At 34.5% G+C, this 17,106-nt stretch overlaps 1 protein-coding gene across 1 annotated transcript in view; it reads left to right on the forward strand.

Annotated features, from left to right (window-relative positions):
* TBL1XR1 (transducin beta like 1 X-linked receptor 1) overlaps positions 1 to 15,391 on the forward strand; it is a 112,494-nt gene extending 97,103 nt beyond the window's left edge. The window contains exons 13-16 of the mRNA XM_023515766.1: positions 1,825 to 1,952; positions 2,525 to 2,690; positions 9,732 to 9,833; positions 10,662 to 15,391. Of these exons, the coding sequence (XP_023371534.1) occupies positions 1,825 to 1,952; positions 2,525 to 2,690; positions 9,732 to 9,833; positions 10,662 to 10,688 (423 nt within the window). The 3' untranslated portion in view covers positions 10,689 to 15,391. The remainder of the gene's footprint in view (positions 1 to 1,824; positions 1,953 to 2,524; positions 2,691 to 9,731; positions 9,834 to 10,661) is intronic.
* Positions 15,392 to 17,106: the final 1,715 nt, after the last annotated feature.

The following is a 17,106-nucleotide window of genomic DNA, read 5'->3' on the forward strand; positions in this document are numbered from 1 at the left end:
CAGAATGTTCATTGCAGCCCAATTCATAATTGCTAGGTCATGGAAGAAGCCCAAGAGCCCATCGATCCACGAATGGATCAATAAACTGTGGTATATGTACACCATGGAGTACTGTGCAGCCATTAAGAAAGATGGGGACTTCACCTCCATATTTACATGGATGGAGCTGGAAAATATTCTTCTTAGCAAAGTATCCCAAGAATGGAAGAAAAATGGAAGAAAAAATGTCCAATGTACTCAGCCCTACTATGAAACTAATTTATAGCTTTCATAGGAAAGCTATAACCCAATTTTAGCCCAGAAACGAGGGGAGTGGGAGGAGAGGGGAGGGTGATTGACGGCATCATGCCTATGGTTCATCCTATAAGGGTACATGTGAATCTCTGTAAATGTAGAATGTAAATGTCTTAACACAGTAACTAAGAAAAAGATATGAAGGCTATGTTAACCAGTTGAATGAAAGTGTTTCAAATTGTATACAGAAATAGTACACTGTACCCCATGACAGTATTAATGTATACTACTGTGATTTAATTAAAAAAAAAAAAGAAAAGAAAAGAAAAGAAAGATGCAGGAAAAGGAAAAAAAAAAAACTCATAACAATTACAAGATTAAGAAGGATGAACTTCCTAAAGGAAACCGAACAGGAATGACCAAAGTAGAAAGACTTTAAAGAGTGTGTGTGGAGAAGAATATTTCAGGGCCGATTAGAAAGTATCAAATGCTGCTGAAAGGTTTAATGAAGTCAGTTGGGGAAGCTTGTCTTTTGGATTTATATTACTTAGAGTTGTAAATACCTAGGATACAAAAAAAAAAAAAAAAACACATGCTATTGCTTCATTCTTCATTACCTGAAGTCCAGCTCTTTTTTTGGTTGACTGCTGGATTTGGAAGCTGTGTGTTTGGCAAGGCATTTTTTATTGAACGATTATACCAGAAATTCCTGTGGTATAGATTTCTATTAATGTTTTTACTAAAAAAAAAAAAAAACATTTTTAATCTACATACACAGGTGTATTTCCATCTCAGAAAAAAAGCATATTCTCTACTACTATTTTAACTTTAATTATTACTTTTTTTTTTTTTTTTTTTTAGGCAGGAGAGGCCCCCTATTTTTTCCTTGGTAGAGTACTGTGCTGTCACAGCTCACAGCAACCTCAACTTCTTGGGCTTAAGAGATTTTCTTGCCTCAGCCTCCCACATAGCTGGGACTTGAGGCGCCCGCCACAACACCCAGCTGTTTTTATGTTGGTGGTAGTTGTTGTTGTTTGGCAGGCCTAGGCCTGGTTCAAACCCACCAGCCTAAGTGTATGTGGCTGGCACCCTAGCTGCTGAGCTATAGGCATCAAGCCTAATTATTACATCTTTTACTTTTCATAGTTCTCTATGAATCATCAGCATATTATTTACAAGTTGCTTATTTATTTTTTCTCCATTAAAAAATTGGCCCTCTTCTGAATTCTGAGAGCAGTTTATAATGTAGATCTTTGGGTTGTTTTTTTTGTTTGTTTGTTTGTTTGTTTTAGAGAGAACAGCATAAAAACTGTGCCTTCAGCATTTTAGGATTATTATTTAAGGAACTTTTTGATTATTGAAATTTGTACTATCAAAAAATTAAAGGTTTAAAGTTAACTTTTTTTATAGAGATACAAATATTAGATATTTCTATTACATTTAAATTTCTTTATCAATATTTTCTTGACTTCTGTAATTCTGGTTCCATTGCTTATATTTTGAACTGGCAAGGTAGTATTTTAATAAATACTACCTATTGTAACCCATTGTTTAGGAAACTAATTATATACATTTTTCTTTTTTGTTTAGATATGGAGTATGAAACAAGATAATTGTGTCCATGATTTACAAGCACATAATAAAGAAATTTATACTATCAAATGGAGTCCAACAGGCCCAGGGACAAATAATCCAAACGCCAACCTTATGTTAGCAAGGTGATATTTTTGTTTTATTCTTCCTGTGTCGAGTTTTCTACAAATAAGATTTCTAGTAAATATGTCAGAAGATTTTATGAAACGTATCCTACAAGGAATATATTTTTGGGAATATATATGGGAAACTTTAAACACAGGGTTTTATTACTGATATTTCAGGTAATAATGGTTTTTTATATTTGGAGATAATCAAATATTAACTGATAATATCAAATATTGTTTAAAACCCAAGTAATTGAGGCATAGTAAAATCTAGTTTCTTTAGCATGTTTTAAAAAAAGATAAATTTAAAAGTCTGGCCAATTCAGTGTTGAAAACCATGGACCACTAAAAAAGAACTATTTAGAGAAAAAAGGAATAGAACAATAAGTTCATGAATCTTTTCAATTCAGGACCTTGGGGAAATTTTTTTTTTCTCTTGTTCAGCTTACATTTTCCAGGATGCTTTCTTCCTCACAGTCCAACCCACTTCTCTTAAAGAATTTGTCACTGCCTGTGTATGGGAGGGTGGGGACAGGGTTGGGGGAGTATCTCATCACCTAATCAAATCATGTTTTTTTCTTCCATTTCAGTGCATCCTTTGATTCTACTGTTAGGTTATGGGATGTAGACCGAGGAATTTGCATCCACACTTTGACAAAACACCAAGAGCCCGTGTACAGTGTAGCTTTCAGTCCTGATGGCAGGTATCTGGCAAGTGGTTCTTTTGACAAATGTGTGCACATCTGGAACACACAGGTATGTCTGAGTTATTTAAATGGTCTGACACCCTTAGATTTAGTTAGGAACATCTACCAGTACAAATACGTCTCCTTATTTGGTTTTCCTTCTTCATGAGGCATTAATTCAGTTCTTTGGAGGGGGTTACACCTAAGTGAAGATCAAAAGTGAAGTTTTGAAATGAATTTAGATTTCTTTTATTATTATTAATATCATCATTATCATATTCTTTGTTTTTTCCCCAACAGTTTTGTTTATAAGTATTTATTTAGGTATGCAACAGGCTTTATTTATTTTCTAGAAGAATTTTCCTTGAAGGAGCTATATATGAGCAGTAAACAAAATGTGTTAAAAGACAAGATTTTATGGCTGAACAAAGTGATTTATCAGAATCAGACTTATATTGTGTCTTCAGGGATGATGCTATAAAAGTGGAGAAAGAAGCCTATCGTTTTCATTTTTTAATCTTCTCAATGTTGTAGTTTTTATGTTTGATTGACTTTGTTTTTTAACAGCAGACACTGGACTCAGGCCCCCTGCCAGTCATTAGGTCTTGATGGTCTGTGGTGTGTGCTCATGCATGCACACACACACACTGAGTTACTGTGATCTGTTTACATGTAGCTGGCCACTACCAAAGTTGATTTCACAAGCTGATTTGCATATGCCATCATTTTCAAGTGGTTTTTGATGAAGTTATACATTGATGTTTTGGTAAACACCAAACATTATATGAAGGCATACACTAGGACGTATTTGCCATTTCTGGCTTCATTTGCTGGTAGCTGTTTTTATTAGTTTCTTTTTTCTTTAGTTCTTTCTCACTGTTTTTTTATATTACACTATCACTGGAAATGTAGGAGAATGTTACTTCTTCACATTCTAACCTATAGGTGAAAATGATATTTCAGTGTAGTTTTATATTTCTTTATGAGAGTGGTTGAGAATTGTTTTATATATTTAAGGATTTATGTTTATTTTTCTGAAACATGATCATGTTTTTTCCTTGTTTTTCAACTGGGTTTCCTCTTCCCCAAAGGAAAAAATACATGTTACTCTAGGACACTGGTTCTCAACCTTCCTAATGCTGTAACCCTTTAATACAGTTCCTCATGTTATGGTGACCCCCAACCATAAAACCATTTTCATTGCTACTTCATAACTGTAATTTTGCTACTATTATGAATCGTAATGTAAATATCTGATATGTAGGATGTATTTAGGTGACCCCTGTGAAAGAGTCGTTTGATCCCCAAAGGGGTCATGACCCACAAGTTGAGAACTATTGCTCTAGAGTGATAATTTGTTTTGTCTGCTCTAGAACATCATGTGAATATATCAGTTTTTTAATTCATTGTCCTATTGAGGGTCTTTAAAGTATTACAAACAATATGTGAACCTACTTGACACATGTTGCCTTGTGCACAGGAAAGTTCTCTAATACTTTACTATAAATATATCTATAAGTGGAAATCTTGGGCCCTTAGGATATACTTGCTAAACTGCTCTTCAAATTGCTTAACTTGTTTACACTTCTAAAGGCGATATTTAGGGTTTCCCATTTTTTATAACTCTTATAAGATTATCAGACCATTAGACATTTTTCTAATTTGATGGATTTGAAATATTTTTTTAATTTGCATTCCTTGTTTATTAATGAGTTTAAATGTCTTTTCAAATAGTTACTATCCAGTTGGACTTTGATTCCTTTGAGTCTGCCCTCCTGCTGCCTTCTTTATTTTTTGTATTGGTTAGTTAGCTTTTCTTATGTATTCTGTATACTTACCTTTCTTGGTCATATGGATTTCAATATCTCTCAGTTTCCGATGTTGTCATTTTCTTTGTGAGGTATTTATAATAAAGAAGTTTTTAAATTAATGTTTGAATTTGTTGGTCTATCTTTCGTGGTCTTAAGTGACTTATTTTTAGCGAGAGGATGTCACAGTATTGCTCAGGGTGGACGGCCAGCTGGGCTCGAGCATTCCTTCTCCTCAGCCTGTAGCTAGGGCTATAGGTAGAACACTGTACCCACCCAGCTGGGCTCTCCTTTTCATTGGTGCTTTTTATAGATAATTTGATACATTCTTCCTCATGTAGATGTCATTGAGGCCTCTGATTTTTTTTTTCATGAAGTACTTAAGCTTTATTCTTTTAAATTTTTAACTCCCATGGAACTGATCATATGTGGTGTGAGGTAGGGATACATACTTATTTTTCCATAGATGCAATCAGTTGTCTCATTATAATTCATTGTCCCCTTAACTGTTTTCATAATGCTACTTCTTTTATTTACCAGGTTTATGTCTGGGCACTTAGTTTATAGACTCTTTTTTATTCCATTGGTATGCTTATATATACCTGAATCAGTAACAGTTTTTTATACTAAATTTAACTTTATATATCCCCATCCTACTCTTCAAAATTGCTTTTCTGTTTTTAGCACTTTAGTCTTCATATTTCCCCCCAAAAGAACCATGTAGCTATGGATTTTGTTTATGACTGCCTTGAATTTATAGGTAAAATTTATAGGGAAATAGTTATAGTGTTTTATCACCTATACATATGTCTCCAGTTATTTGTCTTTTATTCAGTAAAGTTTTATAATTTCTCTATAAAGTTCTCTTTGTTTAAAAAAAATTCTCTTTGTGAATATTTTCTAAGTTGCCTTCTGGATTTTATGTTATTGTGACATCTTTTAAGAAGTATATTCCTTTCACTAAAAGTAAATTGCTATGTTGAGGATATTTTCAGTCATGCATTTAATCCAATGTGACAAAATCATTTTTGATGACATATGAGAATAGAACTGTGTGGAGTACTAATGAAAGATACTATGAGGCTTTTAAAGGCAACTCAGCAGCTTATCCATATTATTTTCTTGTATCCCTGTGGGATGTCAGAATTCTCATTTTACTTTTTTATGGCATCTAGTTGATTTTAAATACAGGAGAAAGTCTTTTTGTTTGGTCATATGAACATCTAGTTGGGTGTTTTTTTCATTCATTACTTGGATGATGTGTTACCTGAGCATTTGGGGAGGTGTATTGTTGAAGCCTTGCCCCAACATACATCAGATTAGAGATAGATCATGGTGATCTAATCCATTGGCCTCTTCCCCTTCCCTCAGATTAATATAAGGGTACTTATGATTAGCTTACATGTTGCGTTCGCTAGATAAAGTCCAAATTTTAGTTGAGCCCTTCACTTAGTAGATGTGCCAGAGACCCCTCCATTGTGCCGGTTAGGTGAGAGCTTACCAACCTCCCTTCGTCCTCTCTCCTCTCCCCTTTCTTGAATTTAATTGTGTTTTTCTTTTGTGTGGGAATCTATAAGTTGTTCATCTCCTAGTTTCATATTAGTATTGAGTACTTTGGATGCTTGCTTTTCCATTCTTGTGATACTTTACTAAGAAGAATGTGTTTCAACTCCATCCAGGAAAATACAAAAGATGTAAGTCTCTGTCTTTTTTATGGCTGGTGGATAGTATTCTGTGGTATACTGATACTATAGTTTATTTATACATGCGTTAGGTGATGGGTACTTGGGTTGATTCCACATCTTTGTGATTGTGAATTGAGCGACAGTAAACATTCTAGTGCAAATGTCTTTATGGTAAAATGATTTTTTTTTTCTTCTGCATAGATACCTAGTAAAGGGATTGTGTGATCAAATGGAAAGTCTACTTTTAGCTCTTTGAGGATTCTCCATAATTCTTTCCAAAGAGGCTGTATTAGTTTGCAATCTCACCAACATGGTATAAGTGTTCCCCTTTCTCCACATCTACACCAGCATCTGCAGCTTTGGGACTTTGTGACTTGGGCTATTCCCACTGGGGTTAGATGATATTTGAAGGTGGTTTTGATTTGCATATCACTGATGATTAGGGATGATGAGCAATTTTCAGGTTTGTTGGCCATTCATCTGTTTCATCAGACAAGGTTCTTTTCATGTCTGTTGCCCAGTGAGATTGTTTATTCTTTTCTTGTTGATTAGTTTGAGTTCTCTGTAGATTCTGGTTGTTTGCTCTTTGTCAGATTTGTAGTATGTGAGTATCTTCTCTCATTCTGAAGGTTGTCTACTTGCCTTAGTTGTTGTGTTCATAGCTGTGCAGAAGCTTTCAGCTTGATCAGGTCCCATTTATTTATTTATTTTTGTTGCTGCCCTTGGCAGTAGGGTCATCATCAGAAAAAATTGCCCCAGGTGGACATCCTCAGGACATTTCCCCTCACTTTTTTCTAGAATTTTTATCATTTCATGTCTCAAATTTAAATCTTTTATTCGTGGTGAGTCAATTTTTATAAATGGAGAAGTGCGGGTCCAAGTTTAGTCCTTTATTTGTGGCTAACCATTTCTCCCAGCACCGTTTATTAAATACGGATTCTTTGCCCCAGTGTATGCTTTTGGTTGATTTATCAAAGATCACATGGGTATGTCAGGCTGGTTCCATCTCTGGGTTTTTTGTTTTGTTCTTTATGTTTATGTGTTTATTTCTGTGCCAATACCATGCTGTTTTGATGACTGTAAACTTATAACTTGAATTTGGTAAAGTGATGACTCCAGATTTGTTTTTATTTATTAGAATTGCATTGGCTATTCAAGGTTTTTTCTTTATCAAACACCAAAACTGCAACAACAATAAAAAAGTTTTACACCAGAATTCTACCAGGCCTTCAAAGAAGAGCTTGTATCTATATGGCAGAACCTATTTCAAAACATCAAGAAGGAAGAAACTCTTCCCAACTCCTTCTATGAAGGAAATATCAGCCTTATTACAAAACCAAGAAAGTACCCAACAAACAAACAAACAAACAAAAAAAACATAGACCAATTTCACTATCGAATATTGATGCAAAACAACTCGATAAAATTCTAGCAAATAGAATACAGCTATAAGCTATATACATCATGACCAGGTGGGCTTCATCCCAGGGATGCAGAGTTGGTTCAAATTCATAAGTCAAATTCATAAATGTAATTCACCACATAAACAGAAGCAAAAACAAAGACTATGTAATTCTTTCAACAGATGGAGGAAAAGCATTCAATTTAGCATCATTTTCTGACAAGAACACTGAAAAGAATAGGCATAAATGAGATTTATTAAATGGATGGAGGCCATCTGCAACAAACTCACAGCTCCTATTATACTGAATGAAGACTGAAAGCTTTTCTGCTTAGAACTGGAACCAGAAAAGGATGTCCTCCATCACCACTACTGTTCAACATTGTGCCGGAAGTTCTAGCCAATGCATTCAGGCAAGAGAAGATTGTCAAGGGTATTCAAAGGGGAAAGATAATCAAACTTTCATTCTTTGCTGATAATGGTATACCTCAAAAACCATGGGGACTCAAGCACAAGAATTCTAGAAGTAATAAAGAAATACAATAATGTCTTGGGATACAAAATCAGTGTCCACAAGTCAGTATCCTTCATATACTCCAATAACAGTCAAACTGACAATCAAATCAAAAACAAAGTTCCCTTCACAGTAGCTTCAAAGAAAATGAAATATTAGAGGCTATACCTAACAAAAGATGTGAAGGATCTCTGCAGAGAGAACTATGAAACTCTGAGAAAAGAAATAGCACAAGACGTTGACAAATGGAAGAGCATACCATGCTCATGACTGAGAAGGATCAACATTGTTAAATGTCCACACTACCCAAAGTGATCCCCATCAAAGCACCAACATCATACTTTGAATAACTTGAAAAAGTAGTTCCTTGTTACATATGGAGCCATTGGCCTTTTTAAACATCCATGCTGTTTTGATTCATTATAGCCTTATTCAAGCTTAGAGATTGAAAACTGCTTTTGAAAGAAAGCTGTTTGTTTTTTAACCCCAACAAACTAAGTATAGACCGCATGCATTTTGGTCAGCTATGGAGTTTACTTTCTGTAACTCAGAAACTTTAGATTTTACTGGTTCTACTCTATTCTTTCCTCAAAAACCATAAATCTTCAAGGCCTACTAAACTCAAAATCTAATATATTATGGGGAATTTTAAGTAGGAAAGAAAACCATTTGAGCCTTCCCAGTCTGTTAAGCCTTAGAAGAGCACCTGTGGTTCGTTCGCATCACATCATAAGACTGAATTTGAAAAGCAAAGGAGGGAGACCAGTCTCCGACCCTGGTGGTTAACTTGAGTAGGCCATATGGGGGGTATTTCCAAAGTATGTGGGTTTCTTGTCATGTTGTTTGTAGGGAGATCTGCTACCTCTAGCTTGATGTCTCACGTTATCGTACCTAAAGCTGCAGAGGTCACTTTGCTGATCTGTCAGGGCAGAACACCAGAGTCACATTTCTTAGGGTTTTCTGGTTTTCTCAGTAGGACCTTTGGCCACTGCCCTGTATAACTGGCTTCATAGGAGAACACATTTTCAAACTGTTGTGTTTTTTTCATGGGTAGCTGAATGAATTTTGTTTTCATTGCTGAAGGAATAAAATAACTTAGTTACACTTAAGATTCATCTAAATCGATGAGATTGTTAGTATTCCAGGCTTATGGGGTTTTTATTTTAATTTATGACATCTTTTAAGTATAATGTACATGTCATGTATTCTTTTAATTTCTTCTATCTCCCTATGCTATAAAGAGTGAATAGCAGATGTATAGTGGAATTGTCTTTACTAGTTTATTGTACTTTCTTTTTGGGATGTGTTGTCCAAGAAATTCTAAATTAATTTTGTTTCTCTGTGTGTCAGCTAAACTCATGCATCCTTCAACAAAAACAAAAACTTCCTTCATGTCATATACTGAATGTTTACTTCTAGCTGTTGTTAGCTATGTCAGAGGGCAAAGATGCCTTAGCCAAGAGTGATCATTGACATGGGAGAAAAAGAATGTGTGAGTAACTTTTTGAGAGCAGGCTAGTATTATCTTTTTACAAAAAAATCATCGTATCACATTTGTAGAGTTTCAGAACTTGTACTTATTTTATAGTTGAAGCTAAGTCCCATCTCTGATTGCTGGAGACAAGGTAATAAAAGATTTTTTATCCTGTTGTGTGGATTCGCAGTGATAAAATGATTCAGATTTTGTTTTTTATTTTTTCAGACAGGTGCTCTAGTCCACAGCTATAGGGGAACAGGTGGGATTTTTGAAGTTTGTTGGAATGCAGCAGGAGACAAAGTTGGAGCCAGTGCATCAGATGGTTCAGTAAGTATAGTAAAGTATTTCCAGAGTGGGTGTGGGGGGTTAATGTGTGTGTGTCCACATGACCTGTCGCTTCTCATGGGAGTGACACAAAAGTGTTCTTTTCAAAATAAATTTTAAGATTAGTACTGCTTCTTCCCCTGAATGTTATATACTTTTTGTGTTTATTATATTCAAAGAATATAAATAAGATTTAGGCTGACTTTGCTAAGAGTGCCTTTGTAAGCAAGAAGTGGACAGTTATTTTTAATGTAAACTTTTGTTAATGAAACTAAATATAGCAGAGTACTACTTTGTGCTTTGAATTTTTAATGCCTGTTTCTACCTTCTCCCCGCAGAAGAATGTTGTTGGTCCAAGACAGGTGGTATTAGAGTCATGGATTCCTACGTTGAGAAATACGATAGGTTGGCCAGCCCTTTACAGAGAAACTAGGATGGCCTCCAACGCTCTTAAAGTAAAGGGAAGATGGAAAGACCATAGCAGGAGTGTTTACTGAAGCTGTATCTGAATATAAGCTGTGATACCTTTCATTAGGGTCCAGGCAATAGGGAATGGTCTATTCTGAACATTTTCTCTTTTTATTAGTAACTTCTAAAGAATGTTAGCTATGGTTCTTCCACCATAGTATTCGTTCATGGTTTTCTGCTTAACCTACTTAATGATCCATCCAATATCTATTGGTTAAGTGCCCTTTTCTTCGATTATTGTCTTCATTAGTTTCATGAATTTGGAACTAAGAAACAGATTGCAAATTGTACTATAAAAGAGTTAAACACAAAATGTACAATAAAATTCTGAACATACTAATTGATTAATTTAATCTCTTACAGGTTTGTGTATTAGACCTTCGGAAATAGCGCTACTAGTTGGAAGCCATGGACCGACTATGAATGTGTACATAGCCAAAATGACTGTCCCTGACCCACGTACTGCTATAGTCCCACTTGAACCATGGCCAGCCCACTGCAGCCAAATCTAAAAGAAACATATACATACAGTGTATATAAACAAAATTGCACCCTGAAGATGACAAGAGTTTTGTCACAGCTTGTGAATTCTGTTCACCAAGTGCTGGAATCTAATCTGCTGTGCCCCTAAAATAGCATTTAGAAGTTTTGGATATGAAAAACAGAAGAGAGAAAGAAATATACATTATAAAACCAGACCATACATGTACCAGTTTTTGGATACTAATGACAGCCTTGTTTCTCCCCTTTGAATCAGCAGACACCATGGATTATATTCTTTTTTCCCTTCAGTAGTGAGCAGTTTGTATGTACAGAGAAAGTGGACTTACAAAAACTTGCAGCAGTAGTTTGTTCTTGCTTTTAAATTTTGTTTTTGATTTAGATTATGGATGCATGAAGTAAGGGAGTGAATCAGATTATTGTTTGTTTTTTTCACCTTTTAAACAAAAAAAAAATTCTGAAAAATATTATAATGCATTCTTTTGAAGAGGTAGATGTTTGGTACATTTTATGGCTCCCAGAGCATATATTCAATTGGTGCATGTTGTGGAAGGGGGAATTGGAAATTAAATGAAAACGTATGACTTTGGTCATGTCAATCTGTAAGACACATCAGTAAAAGGGTATTATGCTCTGTTTTTTTTGGTGATGTGGCTTAAATGCAATAGTTTCTTTTTTGGGACATATTTCCGCCAATTAAAGACTAGAAGGGCACAAAAAAAATTTTTTTTAATACCATAGAGAAGATACATTAAAAAAAAATCTTCTGATGTTTTGTAGCCATAACTAAATTATGGTTAAAATGTGCACTATTGTGAAAAGGAGCAAAGTAGTTTTGGGTTTTTTTTGTTGTTGGTTTTGCTTTGTTTTTTAAGAGATTAAAATGTTTCTGGATAAGGATTAGCTTCTTAAAGCGTCCATCATTCTGTGTAGAAGCTTAAATATGTAATGTAACCAAACTCCAGTATTAAAGAATCTCTGATGTTATTTTTCTTTATACAAAGCAAGATAACGGCATATAACACTGCCATTACATGGCAAAATGTTTGCTACCTTAGTTTAAAAAAACAATCTTTAAAACAAAAGACTTGCTTCAAGATGTTTTTAAATAGCAGTGATTCAGAATTTTTTTTAGAAAAACAGTATAATTGCACTAACCTCCCTGCTGCTTTGATCTGCATTTGTGGTACTTGTGACTACATTTTTTTCAAATATAGATAGATTTAAGCTGCTATTTTTTTCAGTAATCACTACTATATCATGTCTTTTTATAATATCAAATATTTTCTTAACGATGTAGGTAGCAAATCCCTCCTTTCGTGTTTATGCAACTTAAATATACAGACAAATGATAGTATGAGGCCACGTTTATATGTGTGACTAACAGGGTTTGTTATGATTAACACAAGAATACAGGAATGTCAATTTGGAAGAGAATAGTTGTCAAATTTATATATCTAAAATTTTAATTAAGGAATTACTTGTTATCGAGTTTAGCAAATTTATAACACTATTTCTGCCGCCAATTATTTTGAGGCCTTTACAACTAAAATTTTAGCCTATATTCTAAGTTTAATTAGTAACTAATTTAACCCAAGTCGCACAGCTTTAATTTTTCCTCATTTGTTGCTTTGCTATTTTTACAAAACAGCAGTGATTGAAGCAAGTCTTGGTTTTACTAAGGTAGGATAGCATTTGCTATTGGTAAAGAGAATAAATACACTTAATTTCACAATACATTGTTATATGTACCCCAGTTGTTGTTAGTGGGGACTATGATACTGTAATATTTTTTAAAATTTACATCCAGAGAGGCAGTCATTCATGATGGTTTTGTGCCAGCTCTTTTTAGGGTTTTGGAAAACATTAGAGATATTTAGAACTTATTACCCTGTGACTTATGTAGGAAACCTAATATGCTGAGTATCTGGCACTTGAAATCCTGCTTTTATTGCTAGAGGTCCACATCTGTGGTTTACCTCTGTTGTTGTTTAAAAAAATAAATAAAAATAAAAAAATCTGTGCAATAATTTTTAAATGTGCTCCCAGGAATAGACACAAATGTTTTGAGTATGTTTAAGCTGCATTTTCCTTTAGTGATGCATTTGTCAATTGCACTGAATTTAAATCTGAAAGTCAGAGGTGATTATTGATAGTACTTTTGTATTTTGATAATGGACAATTTATTCATTTGCATACAGTTATTGACTTTTTCCCAGCTGACAAAAAGATAGTCAAGAAATTCTGCAATATAGCTGCCAAAATAGACAGCTACATTTTTATGATATTGTCATCTTTTCTGTTTTTTTTCTTTTTAATTCTTTCACTATTTTACTTAAGCATAATAGCCACAATAGGACATATAAAATATTATAAATACAGAGCTTTATTATCCTGAAGTCTTGGGTCTTCTAAGTGTAAGCGTTTCTGAAAGGTATCCATTTTGTAGGCGTGGGTTCTTCATGAGCACATGATTCTTTCCTTTTGCTGCTGTTCTCAAGATCATCATTGCCTGCTGATGTGCCACGATGCTGCTCCAAAGACAAACATAAGATTGCCTCGAATTTGAGCAGTAACATGATTGCAAGAGACCAAGTTTCACAGCCTGTAAAGTTCTGTATTTGGGGTTCTTGCTCATTTTTCCTCCTATATTCTTGTGAAAACTTATTCCTGAAGATCAACTGAATCCCGTAGTTTTTCTGTGGTATTCACATAAATCGTTGTATAAGCTACTGTAAGTAACCTATCTTTAAGGAAAAATAGAAAGGAAAACTTGAATGAATGAATACTCACTGATTAAAACAGAATAAAGGAAGAGCAGCTGCCACTGTTAAACAATAAAAAGGAATATCTTTGTTTTTCCTCCATGTAGGAAATTCTATAAGTTCTTATATTTGCTCCAGTCCCCATTTCCTTTATCGATCAGGTAACATCATTGACTTTCAAATGACCTTTAGAAGTGGTAACTTTTAATTTTCTAATAGATATTAGAGTGTATCGAATTCTGTTTAATTATTCTCTAGGTAAGTATGTTTTAGGATTAAACACCTTTTACAGATACTGAAAGTGCCTCCTTTTGTGGTGTAAAAAAACAAATTATGGTGCAAAAAGTAATCACTAGATTGAATTACATGAAGGTTTTTTGCTTTTTGACATGAAAATGTCAAGAGAAAGGCCAAAGATTTGTACTTTTTCACTTAACTTATAAAGCACTCCTTTTTTTCCTTAAACTTCTTTCTGTCAAATTAGATTTAATGAGAGAGTACTATTTTTCAGGAGCTATCTGTTTATGTAGAATGATTTGTTAAGAGTAATGTAAACTATTATTGAGTAGAGGCCTAAAGAGGACTGTGCATTTTTGCTATTTAAAGGAATCAAATGACCGTACTTATGTGAGCAAAAATGACAAGTTTTACTAGATAAGTAGAAAATTAAATCTCAAATGCAGTGCTATTTACTCTTTTAAAACAATTTTCATTTTCTTAAGTACATTGTACATTTCTACAGAAACCTGTGTTTATTCTCACATGCTAAGGATGGTACTTGCATATGGTGAATTACTGTTGACAGTTGCCGCAGAAATCCTATTTCAGTGGACCAACATTGTGGCATGGCAGCAAATGCCAACATTTTGTGGAATAGCAGCAAATCTACAAGAGACCCTGGTTGGTTTTTTGTTTTGTTTTGTTTTTTTCCCCCTTCTCCTGAATCAGCAGGGATGGAAGGAGGGTTGGAAAGTTATGAATTAACTCCTTCCAGTAGTAGCTCTGAAGTGTCACATTTAGTATCAATTTTTTTTAACATGATTCTAGTTAAAATTAGAAGAGAAAAAAAGGAAGTGTTCACTTTTATAATACACTGACTTAGAAATTTGATGTCTTATATCAGTAGTTCTGAGGTATTGATAGCATTGTTTATTTCTGCCTTTATGTTGACAGTGTTGAAGCAGGGTGAATAACTAGGGCATATTTTTTTTTCTAGTAAGCTGTTTCATGATGTTTTCTTTGGAATTTCTGGATAAGTTCAAGAAAACATTCTGCATGTTGTATCTAGTCTGATGTACTTATCCATCTCATTACAAACACACACATGCAGAGTGCGTCTGTAGCTCTGTGACTGTTGATACAGAAGTGATTTTCTTCTTTCCTGACTTTGACATTGTAGCTATAATGTTTTCATTTTGATTTTTACAAATCCTTTGGGTCTAATTCTGTGAGCCTACCTATAGCACTGGATTAAAATGTCTGCATCATTTCTTTAGTTATCCAGTTAACTTTAAAACTGTTGTAAAAGTGTAAACCAGCCCATGACAGGTTTTTGTACATGTTAAAGAACTTTATTGTTCAGTTTTCATGATTATTGTGTAAGGAAGACTGATATAGATGTTCTATGCTGTCCTGGACCATGTTAATTACACTTAAGATGTATTTTGGTTCCACATCACAATGATTTGTCCCCAATGACCCTTTTATCCTTTCTAGGCACATTTTTTGTTGTTGTTGTTGCAGTTTCCCTTTGCATTGTATTGCTTTGACAACTGTAATTTGAATCAGATCTGAAAGAGGTCCAGAATAAAATATATTTTGATATTATGTTGGCTGTGTACATATATAAAACCTTTGATATCTATGTAGTTTGTACAGACTATTTACTAGTCAAGTAAAGAGAGAGAGATGTTATTTCTTGTTTACAGTTTCTTGTTTACATTTTAATTGCTTTTATTTCTCCAGTGTTCTATTATAGAATAAACTTTTTTGCTCTGAGTTAGCCTTCAGAACCTATACCATGTGTATTCTCTCCCATACTGCTGTCTCTAATTATCACTGCATCAGAACCCAAACCACTGTTTTTCACAAACATCTTGTTTGTCAAGATACATGCTTTAAAGTAAACCCATACATAAAATTACAGATTTTACTATTTTATTCTCACAGGAGATGACTTTTTTAATGAAGGGATTCTTTACTATTTTTTTTATAAAACATCTAATCAGCTAAGGAACAGCAATTTTTAATTATTGTGAAAAATCTATATTGTATTTGAAGGACATAATTTCATATAATCAAACTAAAAGAGACCTCAGATTCATTTGTTTGTTTGCTCAGCAGTTGAGCAGAAAACAGTGTGGCTATGTTGGTGATTAGGGCAAAGGCTCAGCTTCCCTGAAGACCTTTTTTCCTCTTACCACTTTCTTTCTTAGTTGCTTATTTTCCTACAAACTTTATAAGAAAAGAGAGTAGGCACTTTCAGTTCTAATTAATCCCAACTCCTTTAGAGTGAGAGGCTCTTTAAAGAAACTGTGGAGCCTGTTTCTGCGTTCTCCACATCTCCTGTCTCGCCTTCCTGTTTCCTCACACAGAACCAGGCAGCAGGCGGAGCCTCAGCCCTCACCGCGCCACCGCAGCTGCGCATGCGACAGCCTTCATCTTCAAGGGGTTGACTTTTATTGCATGGCACAGATTGTTAATAGTATTCTGCATTTGATCCTTTTTCAAAACATACCAATCTACTAAAGTTTATAATCCATGTAAGTTTGAGGTAAAGCCAAAGTGAATTTGAACAGTCATAGAAGAGATTATTTAATTTATTTATTTAGAGACAGTCTATGTTGCCCTTGGTCGAGTGCTGTGGCATCAACCTCACAGCAACCTCAAATTCCTGGGCTTAAGTGATTCTCTGGTGTCAGCCTCCTGGGCAGCTGGGACTACAGGTGCCCACCACAATACCTGGCTATTTTTAGAGACAGATTCTCACTCTTGCTCAGGCTGGTCTCGAACTCCTAAACTCAAGCAATCCACCCAGCTCAGCCTCCCAAGGAGCTGGGATTATAGGCATGAGCCACCAAGCCTGGTCTAAGAGATTATTTTTAATTTTACAGTTATAGTACTTTATAGTGGATTAGATTTCTTTCCTATTATAATACATAACAGATCATATTGAAGTTTACTGTTTTCTCAGTATATTCATTTGAAAAGTACAGTGGAGGAAAGGACACTATAGACAGTAGCTATATGGTGCTTTCTCTCATGTGGCCAATACTCCGTCATCAGTGAAGTGTTAACCCTCTGCTACTCTCCGCATCCTGCTTAAATGTCGTATCTCAATGGTTAACTGTCCTAACTTGCAATATTTAATGTTAAAAATTTCAGGAGTTCCTTATAATTTCTTTATAATTCAAAACACATTTACCACAAAGTGTTTAGTAAAATACAGAAGACAATTATTAATGTTTCTTAGTTGTTTGGTTTGTATAATTAATTAGGCAGACAATTCACATTTTCAGAATTAGAGCCAATGGGGGTGCAGT

This window comes from Otolemur garnettii, unplaced genomic scaffold, assembly GCF_000181295.1.
Source record: "Otolemur garnettii isolate 467f Iridium unplaced genomic scaffold, OtoGar3 scaffold00078, whole genome shotgun sequence".
NCBI lineage: Eukaryota > Metazoa > Chordata > Mammalia > Primates > Galagidae > Otolemur > Otolemur garnettii.